At 44.5% G+C, this 13,841-nt stretch overlaps 1 protein-coding gene across 2 annotated transcripts in view; it reads right to left on the reverse strand.

The window, feature by feature from the left end:
- Positions 1-13,841, reverse strand: part of MAJIN (membrane anchored junction protein) — a 46,528-nt gene that overhangs the window by 7,586 nt on the left and 25,101 nt on the right. For both annotated transcript variants that reach the window (XM_061588693.1, XM_061588685.1), the window contains exons 8-10: positions 7,572-7,635; positions 6,524-6,599; positions 2,294-2,426 (exon numbers count right to left, since the gene is read on the reverse strand). In XM_061588693.1, coding sequence (XP_061444677.1) covers positions 2,294-2,426; positions 6,524-6,599; positions 7,572-7,635 — 273 coding nt within the window. The remainder of the gene's footprint in view (positions 1-2,293; positions 2,427-6,523; positions 6,600-7,571; positions 7,636-13,841) is intronic.

Here is a 13,841-nt window from a genome sequence, read left to right on the forward strand (position 1 = left end):
GATTGGCTGAATGTTTAAAATGGCTGAGAGTATAAAATGGAAGGATGTCAGGTAAATCGGGGTGGAAGAGTGGATTGCTTGAGAGGGTGGAAGTTGGGGAATGTGAGGTGGACGTGTGGGGGTTTTCTGAGAGTTGTTTGAGAAGTGTTTGGTGGTGTATGTCAGGAGAGCGTGGAGAAGGAGGGGGGTGGAGTTCGGATTAGTATTAGATAAAACCATATGCTTAAGTGCCTGTTAAAGTAATCTTTGTTATCTTGTTATCTGTGTTATTCAATAAATACTTAATTTGGTTTACCAAAGGCCTGATCCTTGGCTGGGGTTTCACAGACCAGAAGGGAGGGTAAGGTAAATACCAAGGCTGAAGGGTAACAAATGGTGGCAGCGGTGAAGGGAATAATATAACACCACAAGTATCCAGAGCATACCAGAATTATCTGCTTTGATACAAAGAGAGTGGGACAGCTTAAGCACGCAGTCACAGAAGTAACCTGATTGAGAGAGACTCAGGCAGAGTCTCTAGGGATACTGGTTATAGAACGTGACTGGTGGTGCTGCCTAGCAGGGGGATCTGTTGAGATCTGTGCTAAAGCGGGGAGAGAAACCATAAGAGAGGGCGGTCCGGACTGGTGAAGTCCCTGGTGGTGCCTAGTGACAGGCAGTAGCCACGAGCAGGTAAGAACCTGACAGGGAGAGCCAGGGAAGGACGCCTCACAGGTCTCTCCATCATCGACATAATGTACATGACTATACTATTATTAAGCCCCTGGCAGGCCTACCAAATTTTAATTAATGGATTGTAAAATTGTACTGAGGAAAATTAAAGTATTTTAATGGAGCAAGACATGGGTATTCAGTATTTTAACATTACATCTCTTTTTTGAATTTTGTAACTAATTCAGAGGTGGCTCAGCAAAGTAGAACCACAACATTACCTTCCCTGCAGTTGTGTCCCTGCTGCCTGCAGGGAGGGAGAGGGAAAGAGATGGCAGGGAAGTGGGTGTGGTGCAGGCACATCAGTGGGGTGCACTGCACTGACCTCCCCACTGCCTCCCACCTTCCTCCTCTAGTTTGTAATGTTTGACAGACAGCATGTACTTCTTAATCTGGGTGGTCCTACAACTAGAAATTTTGCATCTTTATTATGGAGACTAACATCTCATTAGGAGGTCAGCTGGATCACATTCCCACATCAACCATAATTTAGTGCAGTGTTCATGAGCAGGAATGGGCTGTGGCAAGCCTTGGGTTAGTGCACTCCCCCTCCCTCTTCTCAATCTTGCAGTCCCACTTCAGCATTTGCTTAAAGTGGAAAGAGTGTAACTAACTTGGTGGTTTCTGTTGCGCTGTGTGTAGTTGTGTTGCTTAATTTCGTTTAAAAGCAGCACCACAGCAGCAGAGAGTAACAGCAGATGTTGAAATGCGAGTCTGCCAGCGTGTGCATGCGTTTGCCTAAGAAAGCAGGCTTTTACCCTGCAACAGCATCACTGAGACTGGAGACTTAGTAAAATAAGAAAAGCTAATTTATTTAGAGAAATACATAGTAGATAGAAAAGGCACACCTAGTTCTAACTAACTAGCTAAGTTGGAGGCATAACTCCTAGGTGTAGGAGTCAGCCCCATGCTGGGAGAGAGAGCAGAGACAAAGGGAGTCTCCTCTCTCCTGGACAGCCGGAGGACAAAGGAGGGGAAAGGGCAGAAGGAGGAGGGGCAGGTAAGCTTCCTTAAAGGCGTCACAGTCTAGCGACAGAAGGAAGTCAGTCAGAGCATCACAGGTAAAAGGTAAACAAGCCTATCCATCTGGAGGACCCTAGCTCTATCTTCCTTCTGGAGCTTAAACAAAATAACAAAACAGGAGTTGCTCTTGCCCCACTTCCAACAGTTTCAACAAAAAGATACTCGCTTTATGTGACTATCTAGTCCTTCTTTACTGAGACAATGCTCAATGACTCAGAGTTCTTCAGTTGCCTGTCATAATAATTGACAGTTTCTTCCTCTCTACCTCATGCCCTTCCCATGTTCTTGCCTCCTGTCCCAAATATATTCTTGTTACTGATTTATTAGAATTATATGGAAAAATACTTTTGGAAAAACAATACATAAATAAAAAGATACTTGCTTTCAGTGCTATACCCACCTTTATTGTCATACAGACGCAAAACACATCATTACATTAATAGCCTCAGTGGATTTTGGGGATCAAATTAATCTCTGGATAAATCCCTTATTGAAGTTTGTGAATACTGTAGTGGTTCCTGCTAGGAAGTCTCAATGTTTCAAGGTTATTACATTATACCTTTTCAATAACTCTAAAAAGCCTTTTGTTTTTAACTCCGTGCTTTTCTCTGATCTCTTTTGCATGGTTGCTGCTTGTTGATTCTGCTGGCGGTTCTCTGCATTTTTTGTCCTGACATATGGCACAGATTCCCCTATTATCAAAGAACAATCACATAGTGAAAGAGCATAGTTACTCTGAATTCCATTCAGAAAGTGTAAAATCAGCAGTGGTTTTCCCTATATGAAAGAAGGCGGGTGGTTGGTAATCAAATATAGCACTTTTTTGGTACAGCAATCCATCTGTGGAACTCTCTCCTTAGGGAAGCTCACTCAGGATTTATTCTGAAATCTTTTCAGTGCTAGGCAAAAATAATTGTTTTATTTACCTTGGGCTTTTCATCATTTGAATTTGTTTTTAATCTCTGCTGGAATTGTTTCTACTGTTGTTGTTTTTAATTGTTTAAATCTTTTTATTGCGTGATTTTGGGTGGGTTTTTAACAAAAAAAATTGTGTCTTGTTCTTTATAGCAAGCTGTCCTGAAAATAGAAACATTAAAGAACGGAGCATAACTGTTGTAATTGTTTTTAATAATGAAATTTAAACTGCTGTAACCTGCCCTGGGACCTGGTGAAGGATGCATAATCATTATCATCATCATCAAAAGAAATAAATAACAGGAAGAATCTTCACGAATTTGGCAATTTATAATTACCACATTTGATTCCTGTATTAACTCCAAGAAGCTCGAGGGGAAGAACTATAGCTCACTGGTTGAGCATCTGCTTTGCAGCAGAAAATCTGGCGTGTCCAGGTAGGGCTAGGAGAGATTCTCTGCCTGAAACCCTGGAGAGCCACTGCCAATCACTGTAGATAATACTGAGCTAGATGGACCAATGGTTTGAATCAGCATAAAGCAGATTCCTATATTCTAGGTATTATTCTCACAACAACATTGCAAGTAAGGTTGCCCAAGGTCACCCAGCCAGCTACATGGCTAAGAAGAAGTTTCATCTTGGTGTTCCCAGTCCAAGCCCAATAGTATATCACACTTCTTTGCAGGATCATATCTCTACCGTTATTTTTATTTATTTATTTATTTATTAAATTTATATACCGCCCGACTAGCAATAGCTCTCTGGGCGGTGAACATAAAATAGCATAAAAATACAATAAATAACAAAATAATACTAAAATACAATCAACAATCCAATACAATAAACATTTTTAAAATTAAATCAGTGTAACTTAAAATGCTTCAGAGAATAGGAAGGTTTTGACCTGGCGCCGGAAGGAGAGCAGAGTCGGCGCCAGGCGTACTTCCTCAGGGAGACTGTTCCATAGTTCGGGGGCCACCACTGAGAAGGCCCTAGATCTTGTCATCACCCTCCGGGCCTCCCTGTGAGTTGGAACCCGGAGGAAGGCCTTCGTAGCAGAACGTAGTGCACGGGCCGGTTCATATCGGAAGAGGCGTTCCGCAAGGTATCGTGGTCCCACACCGTATAAGGTTTTATAGGTTAATACCAACACTTTGAATCTAGCCCGGAAACATATTGGCAACCAGTGCAAGCTGGCCGGAACAGGTGTTATATGCTCGGACCGCTTGGTCCTTGTCAGCAATCTGGCCGCCGTATTTTGCACTAGTTGTAGCTTCCGAACTGTCTTCAAAGGTAGCCCTACATAAAGCGCATTACAGTAATCCAAACGTGAGGTTACCAGAGCATGTACCACTGATGTAAGGTCCTCTTTACTCAAATAGGGACGTAGCTGGGCTACCAACCGAAGTTGGTAAAACGCATTCCTAACCACCGAGGCTACTTGAGCCTCAAGTGAGAGGGAAGAGTCTAAAAAGACTCCCAGACTACGAACCCGGTCCTTTAGGGGGAGTGTAACCCCGTCCAGGACAGGGTATATATCCACCATCCGATCAGAGAACCCGTCCACCAACAGCATCTCAGTCTTGTCTGGATTGAGCTTCAGTTTGTTAACTCTCATCCAGTCCATTGTCGAGGCCAGGCAGCGGTTCAGCAAATCGACAGCCTCACCTGAAGAAGATGAAAAGGAGAAGTAGAGCTGCGTGTCATCAGCATACTGATGACAACGCACTCCAAAACTCCGGATGACCTCTCCCAACAGCTTCATGTAGATATTAAAAAGCAGGGGGGACAAAACTGACCCCTGCGGGACCCCATATTGGAGAGCCCGCGGTGTCAAGCAATGTTCCCCAAGCACTACCTTCTGGAGACGACCCGCCAAGTAGGAGCGGAACCACTGCCAAGCAGTACCTCCAACTCCCAACTCCGCGAGCCTCTCCAGAAGGATACCATGGTCGATGGTATCAAAAGCCGCTGAGAGATCCAGGAGAATCAACAGAGTTACACTCCCTCTGTCTCTTTCCCGACATAGGTCATCGTACAGGGCGACCAAGGCTGTCTCAGTGCCAAAACCGGGCCTAAAACCCGATTGAAATGGATCTAGATAATCAGTTTCATCCAATAGCGCCTGGAGCTGGCCAGCAACCACCCGTTCCAAGACCTTGCCCAGGAATGGAACATTCGCCACTGGCCTGTAGCTGTTAAAATTGTCTGGGTCCAAGGAAGGCTTTTTCAGGAGTGGTCTCACCACTGCCTCTTTCAGACAGCCCGGGACCACTCCCTCTCGTAAAGAGGCATTTATCACTTCCTTGGCCCAGCTACCTGTTCCATTCCTACTAGTTTTTATCAGCCAGGAGGGGCAAGGATCCAGTACCGAAGTGGTTGCACGTACCTGTCCAAGCACCTTGTCCACGTCCTCGAGTTGAACCAACTGAAGCTCATCCAACAAAACAGGACAAGACTGTGCTCCGGACATCTCACTAGGATCTATTGCTATAACTTGAGAGTCTAGGTCCTGGCAGATACATGAGATCTTATTCTGGAAGTGATCGGCAAACTGATTACAGCGGGCCTCCGATGATTCCACCGTGTCCGGAGGGTTTGAATGGAGAAGCCCCCGGACAACTCGAAAGAGCTCCGCTGGGCGGCAAAGAGATGATTTAATAGTGGCAGCAAAATGATGTTTTTTAGCTGCCTTCACTGCTCCTACATAGAGCTTAGTCGAAGCACTAACCAGCGCATAATTGTATCTGTCGGGAGTTCGTCTCCATTTCCGCTCAAGCCTCCTCCTATCTTGCTTCATCGCTCTCAGCTCCGGAGTATACCATGGAGCTGTATGAGCTCTACACAGGAGAGGGCGTGCAGGAGCGATCGTGTTTACAGCCCGGGTCATCTCCGTATTCCACAGAGCGACCAGGGCTTCAGCAGGAGCGCCAGTCCTATCAGCCGGAAAATCCCCCAGAGCCCTTTGAAAACCTTCAGGATCCATTAGTCTCCGGGGGCGGACCATTTTAATAAGTCCCCCACCCTTGCAGAGGGAAGAGGTTACTGAAAGTCTAAACTTCAGCAAGCAGTGGTCTGTCCATGACAAAGGGAGTGTTGTAAAACTCCCCACATCCAGATCACTTTCCCCATGCTCAGTAGCAAAAACAAGGTCTAGAGTGTGCCCCGATACATGTGTTGGACCACTAACATATTGAGACAGCCCCATGGCTGTCATGGAAGCCATGAAGTCCTGAGCCGCGCCAGACAAAGTGGTCTCGGCATGAATGTTGAAATCCCCCAGTACTATTAGTCTGGGGGACCTCAACAATATATCCGAGACCACTTCCGCCAGCTCAGTTAGGGAAGCCATTGGGCAGCAAGGTGGGCGGTACACCAAAAGGATTCCCAGCCTGTCCCTCTGGCCCAACACAAGGTGCAAACACTCCAGGCCAGTAACTGAATGAACATGGTGCTTGGTGAGTGAGATGGAACTCTTATAGACGACAGCAACCCCACCTCCCCGACCCTCAGATCTACCATGATGCTGAACCAAGTACCCCGGTGGGCAGAGCTGAGAGAGACCAACTCCTCCCTGCTCACCCACCCAGGTCTCGGTTATACATGCCAGATCGGCTGCCTCATCCACAATCAAATCGTGGACGAGGGAGGTTTTATTATATACCGATCTGGCATTTAATATCAGCAACTGGAGATCTGAGAGTTGGCTGATAGGACTACCAACAACCTTGCGGGTGTGGGAAGGACCGGAACAAGGCACAGCCACAACATGTCTGGACCGCGTTCCCCTTACCTGGCACGTCCTTCTCACAGCGCCATACCTTCCTTTGCCCGTCACTACGGTAATTGGGGCCGTATATAATTTTATACTTACACAAACTCCTATTTTCATAACCACTGTTAACAGAGGCAGAGCCACAACACTGACACTCAGTTGCTCCTGGCTGATTCTGTGGAAAGGGAAACAAAAAAAGAAAAGAATTTCAGCATTTTATCCGTCTCCTCTAACATTCATTTATTGATTTAGGATATTTATAACCCCACCTATATCACAAGATCTCAAGGAGGGAAACAATAGTTTCAATGGAAAACAAATATATAATTAAAATATAAGGACAGCTAAAATTAATTCATCATTAATTTTAAAACTACAGAGCAGCATCTATAAAAAGCCCCAAACTTGTATAAACTTAACTTCTCCCGCTCTTGTCTGCAATTTTCATATCCATTTGTTAGCTTAGCACAAAAGACCATGTAGAAAGGATGGGGAAAATTCATGTGAGAGGAGAAGGCGGGGTCATACAATCTCCAGCTTGTCTCTATTCCATGTTATGTTGCAGCGACCCTTAATATGTACTATGTACTGTCAAGAGACAATACCAATGACTGTAAGGGAAGAGAGAGATCTGCAAAGCAGCAGCAGATCTTGTGAACAGTGGTAAGAAAATGTACAAAAAGGTAAGAATCATTATCAGGATATTGGATCTGAGTACTTGGGAGGGATTAAACTGAACCGGGAAGAAACCCATTTACACTGCCCCCAGAGCTCCTTGGAGGAAGGGTGTGATTAGTAGGGTGATAAGACATGAGATAAACTAAGCAAAAGTTTAGGCAATTGAAAAGAAGGCATAGGCAGATGTATTCTATGAAGCTTACACTGAATTTATGATCAGTTTAGTCTAGAAAGGACTCATACTTTAACTTTAATCAGTACAAGAGACAATCTGAATTCCTGAACAACTCATTTAAATACACATTTCAACTTTATATTATCATTATCATTAATAATAATAATAATAATAATAATAATTAGTAGTAGTAGTAGTAGTATATTAATGTTAACAGATCAAATCTGGATCTAATGTTAAAAAAATTACAGTGTATACCTGAGTTAGGTGAATCATGTATTTTTGAAGTCTCACCTTATCAAAGCCAACATCTGGCTTGGTTATGTCATAAAAACAGGTTGCATTCTTAGCTGCATTTCTGTAAAGTAAAAACATAAGAACATAAGAAGTGCCTGCTGGATCAGGCCAGTGGCCCATCTAGTCCAGCATCCTGTTCTCACAGTGGCCAACCAGGTGCCTGGGGGAAGCCCGCAAGCAGGACCAGAGTGCAAGAACACTCTCTCCTCCTGAGGCTTCCGGCAACTGGTTTTCAGAGCATGCTGCCTCTGACTAGGGTGGCAGAGCACAGCCATCATGGCTAGTAGCCATTGATAGCCCTGTCCTCCATGAATTTGTCTAATCTTCTTTTAAAGCCATCCAAGCTGGTGGCCATTACTGCATCTTGTGGGAGCAAATTCCATAGTTTAACTATGCGCTGAGTAAAGAAGTACTTCCTTTGTCTGTCCTGAATCTTCCAACATTCAGCTTCTTTGAATGTCCACGAGTTCTAGTATTATGAGAGAGGGAGAAGAACTTTTCTCTATCCACTTTCTCAATGCCATGCATAATTTTATACACTTCTATCATGTCTCCTCTGACCCGCCTTTTCTCTAAACTAAAAAGCCCCAAATGCTGCAACCTTTCCTCGTAAGGGAGTCGCTCCATCCCCTTGATCATTCTGGTTGCCCTCTTCTGAACCTTTTCCAACTCTATAATATCCTTTCTGAGATGAGGCGACCAGAACTGTACACAGTATTCCAAATGTGGCCGCACCATAGATTTATACAACGGCATTATGATATCGGCTGTTTTATTTTCAATACCTTTCCGAATTATCGCTAGCATGGAATTTGCCTTTTTCACAGCTGCCGCACACTGGGTCGACATTTTCATCATGCTGTCCACTACAACCCCGAGGTCTCTCTCCTGGTCAGTCACCGCCAGTTCAGACCCCATGAGCGTATATGTGAAATTCAGATTTTTTGCTCCAATATGCATAATTTTACACTTGTTTATATTGCATTGCATTTGCCATTTTTCCGCCCATTCACTCAGTTTGGAGAGGTCTTTTTGGAGCTCGTCGCAATCCCTTTTTGTTTTAACAACCCTGAACAATTTAGTGTCGTCAGCAAACTTGGCCACTTCACCGCTCACTCCTAATTCTAGGTCATTAATGAACAAGTTGAAAAGTACAGGTCCCAATACCGATCCTTGAGGGACTCCACTTTCTACAGCCCTCCATTGGGAGAACTGTCCGTTTATTCCTACTCTCTGCTTTCTGCTTCTTAACCAATTCCTTATCCACAAGAGGACCTCTCCTCTTATTCCATGACTGCTAAGCTTCCTCAGAAGCCTTTGGTGAGGTACCTTGTCAAACGCTTTTTGAAAGTCTAAGTACACTATGTCCACTGGATCACCTCTATCTATATGCTTGTTGACACTCTCAAAGAATTCTAATAGGTTACTGAGACAGGACCTTCCCTTGCAGAAGCCATGCTGGCTCTGCTTCAGCAAGGCTTGTTCTTCTATGTGCTTAGTTAATCTAGCTTTAATAATACTTTCTACCAGTTTTCCAGGGACAGAAGTTAAGCTAACTGGCCTGTAATTTCCGGGATCCCCTCTGGATCCCTTTTTGAAGATTGGCGTTACATTTGCCACTTTCCAGTCCTCAGGCACGGAGGACTATAAAAACACTATAAAATGTGTATCTCCTTTGTATTCTGCAACAAGTTATTTTATTTATTTATTATACTTGTATACCACCCCATAGCCGAAGCTCTCTGGTTATTGAAAATAATTAAAAATACAGAAAAGAGTAAACATCCATTTCAAATAACTTTTTATAAATAGGATATTTGGCCAACAATAAGCGGAACAATCAAACTTAATTATTGTAGGAGAAAAATGATTTAAGTAAAAACAAACTGCTAAGTTCTAACCTCTAACATTTTAAAGTTTTATTGTACAATATTATTGTGGATCTGTTTGGTTGTTTATGATATACTGCAAAGTAATCATTTTGCTACACAACAGATTTATTTAATTTTTAAAAGTGGTTCTATTTTTGAGTGTTGTGAAAATCACCTCAAGTGCTATTTGTTCAATGTCTCAGTCTGCTCTGGCTTTTCATTATAATTTTATTGCTGATTTTTGTTTTTATCAGTTGCATTTCTTGATTTTCTATGTGATTTTCTATATTTTAGTCATATTGCTATCCATATTGCTATCATATTTTTTGGTGGGAAATCACCTTGAATAGTTTGATGGGAAAGTGATGGAAATATACAGGCCAGGCCAGTTCAGATCTCACCCTTAACCAGTGGTGACAAATATGCAGTCCTGGATCTACTCGCAGCCTCTAGCCCACCACCAGTATGTGGCCTCTGAAATAATGCCCCTAAGGACATGTAGCACCTCAACAGAAAAAAAAGTTATCATCCCCAATCCACAGGTCAGCATTATGTGTATAAACTTCAGAGAACTTCAGGCTCGAGTGCTCCTGCTCTCTTCTCCTAGCCCATACCAGAAGAAAAGACTGGAACTATCTGCCTATACTGTTAATCTGAAAAGCATTTACTATTACATCCAAACTTGGGTAACTATGTTTAGATTACACTCTAGTTAGAAACAATCCAGGTTCAAAATACAGGTTGAGCTGGCTTGTTTGAACTAGGGATATGCGAGAATTCCGCTAAATTTGGATTTAGTACTAGATTTTTCAGTTGTCTGCATATTCTCCAAATTTGCGGAGCAATCCTGTTTCCTCCGAACTTCAGTGGCTTTCCCCTGACACTGGTTTTCCCCTCCACCATACTCTTCCTCTGTGCCATCCCTCCCCCTCCAATAATACAAACTCCAAACGGGAGGAAAAAAGCCAAGTCTCAACCACATTGACTCTAGGAGAAGGGGGCGCGCTAAAAGCTGCTTTCTTTCTCAGCTGGTCTCTGCTTGCTTGCTAAGATGAAAACTGACTAGCCTCAGTCACACCACAGAAGGAGGCAGTGGCAAAACTGCTTTCCTTTCCTTGATCAATATTTTTCAAATTATCAATTTTTTTCTTTCAAAATACTGGAATTTTCTTTTATTTATTGATACATCAATATTAATATCAATATTCTTGGAAAAAATATAAATATCAATTTTTGGAGGGGAAAAATCGGACTGGTAAAAGCAGCAGAAAGCGGACAAAGAAGGAACTCAAACTGATGCTTTTGAAGAGGCACCAGCTAACAGATCCCATCTAGGGTTGCCAGGTTCATGGCCTGAGAGTGATCCTGTATCTTTGGGAGAAGAGAAAGTCAGCCAAATGCAGGTGTTCTTGCAACACTGTAATGGGAAAACCCACAAGGTGGAATTCTCCCTTCCCCCTGCACAACTTTTAAAGATACAGAAGACCTCTTCATTGCCAGGCCCGGCCTCCAAGAGGTCTTCTGTATCTTTAAAAGTTGTACAGGGGGAAGGGAGAATTCCACCTCATGGTTTTTCCAATTACAGGGTTGCAAGAACACCTGCATTTGGCTGACTTTCTCTTCTCCCAAAGATGCAGGATCAGTCTCAGGCCATGAACCTGGCAACCCTAATCCCATCCCTAGTTTGAACTAATTAGAGTTAAACTAACCAGAGTTCTCCAAGTTTAAATGTAACAGGCAACTCTCTTCAGATTAAAAGTATAGGCAGATACTTCCAATCGCCTCTTGTATGGAAGGGAGGGGGGCACATATGAGCCCAAGGGTTGCTGTGGATCATTCATGCAATGCTGACCTATGATTTAGCATTATGTGTGACTGGCCTCAAGTCTGTACCAAGAAAATAACCACTCTCAATTGTTGTTTTTTTAAGTGCTTTCTTTAAATAGCCACTTAACAAGATAGCACTTTTTACTAGGAAGTCAAGTTACTGTTCTGTTGTGGAATTCCACCTTATTAATTTCCTCCTAGTATTTTATTTATTTATTTATTTATTTATGAGATTTGTTAGACGCCCATCTGGCAGAGGTTACTCTGCCACTCTGGGCGACTTACAACCAAACACAAGTACATTTCATATAAACATAATCAAATATACTATTGGCCCAACGCATGTGGCAGGCCATACTCTGGACCTGATCTTTGCAACTGGACAGGATGAAGGTGATCTGCAGGTAGGGTGTCTTACATCAGCCCCTTTGTCATGGACAGATCACCGCTTGTTGAAGTTTAGACTTACAGCGACTTTCCCCCTCTGCAGGGGTGGGGGACCTGTTAAGATGGTCCGCCCCCGGAGACTAATGAATCTGGATGGTTTTCAAAAGGCTCTTGGGAGTTTTCCGGCTGATAAGGCTGGGGCTCCTGTCGAAACCCTGGTCGAACTGTGGCACACCGAAATGACCCGGGCAGTTGACATGATCGCCCCTGAGCGCCCTCTCCTGGGTAGAGCTCATACAGCTGCATGGTACACTCCAGAGCTGAGAGCGATGAAACAGCATAGGAGACGGCTTGAGGGCACATGGAGACGAACCCCTGATGGATGAAGTTTTGCACTGGTACGTGCCTATACTAAATTATATTTAGCGGCAGTTCGGATGGCAAAGAAACAATATTTTGCCGCCACTATTCAATCTTCTATCTGCCGGCCGGCGGAGCTTTTTAAGATTGTCCGAGGGCTGTTACATTCTGGCCCTACGGACATGATAGATCCATCTGAAGCCCGTTGTAATGAATTTGCTAGGCACTTCCAGGACAAAATTTCTCGCATCCGTCAGGACTTGGACTCCAGTGTTATAGCAGTGGATTTAAATGAGGTATCCGGAGCACAGTCTGGTCATGCTTTGTTGGATGGGTTTCAATTGGTGCAGCTCGAGGACGTTGACAAGATGCTTGGACAGGTGCGTGCAACCACTTCTACATTGGATCCTTGCCCCTCTTGGCTGATAAAAGCTAGCAGGGTTGGAACTGCCGGCTGGGCCATGGAAGTGATTAATGCCTCATTGTGAGAGGGAGTGGTCCCTGGCTGCCTGAAGGAGGCGGTGGTGAGACCATTTCTGAAAAAATCTTCCTTGGACCCAGAAACTCTTAACAATTACAGGCCGGTAGCGAATGTTCCATTCTTGGGCAAGGTCCTAGAAAGAGTGGTTGCGGATCAGCTCCAGGCACTCTTGGATGAGACCGATTATCTAGATCCATTTCAATCGGGGTTCAGGCCCGGTTTTGGCAAGGAGACAGCCTTGGTCGCCCTATATGATGACCTTTGTCGGGAGAAAGACAGGGGGAGTGTAACCCTGTTGATTCTCCTTGATCTCTCAGCGGCTTTTGATACCATCGACCATGGTATCCTTCTGGGGAGACTTGCTGATCTGGGAGTTGGAGGTACTGCTTGGCAGTGGTTCTGCTCCTATTTGGCGGGTTGTCTCCAGAAGGTAGTGCTTGGTGAGTTTTGCTCGGCACCCTGGGTCCTCCAATATGGAGTCCCACAGGGGTCAGTATTATCCCCCATGCTTTTTAACATCTACATGAAGCCGCTGGGTGCGGTCATCAGGAGTTTTGGAGTGCGTTGCCACCAGTATGCTGATGACAAGCAGCTCTACTTCTCCTGTTCATCTTTTTCAGGTGAGGCTGTCAAGGTGCTGAACCGATGCCTGGCCGCGGTAATGGACTGGATGAGAGCGAATAAATTGAAGCTCAATCCAGATAAGACTGAGATGCTGTTGGTGGGTGGTTCTCCTGACCAGATGGGAGAACCTGTCCTGGATGGGGTTGCACTCCCCCTGAAGGAGCAGGTTCGTAGTTTGGGAGTTCTTTTAGAACCATCCCTGTCACTGGAGGCACAGGTTGCCTTGGTGGCACGGAGTGCTTTCTATCAACTTCGGTTGGTGGCCCAACTACGCCCCTATCTGGACAGGGAAAACCTTGCTTCAGTTGTCCATGCACTGGTAACTTCAAAATTGGACTACTGCAATGCTCTCTACGTGGGGCTGCCTTTGAAGACGGTTCGGAAGCTGCAGCTCGTGCAAAACACGGCGGCCAGATTGTTAACAGGAACTCGGAGATGTGAACATATAACACCGATCCTGGCCCGCTTGCACTGGCTGCCTATACGCTTCCGGGCTCAATTCAAAGTGCTGGTTTTGACTTATAAAGCCTTACACGGCTTGGGACCACAATACCTGATGGAGCGCCTCTCCCGTTATGAACCTTCCAGTACACTATGTTCAACATCAAAGGCTCTCCTTCGGGGACCCACCCAGAGAGAAGCCCAGAAGGTGACAACAAGGAAACAAAGAAACGGGCTTTCTCTGTGGTGGCCCCCGAATTATGGAATTCTCTCCCT

This window comes from Rhineura floridana, chromosome 1, assembly GCF_030035675.1.
Source record: "Rhineura floridana isolate rRhiFlo1 chromosome 1, rRhiFlo1.hap2, whole genome shotgun sequence".
Taxonomy (NCBI): domain Eukaryota; kingdom Metazoa; phylum Chordata; class Lepidosauria; order Squamata; family Rhineuridae; genus Rhineura; species Rhineura floridana.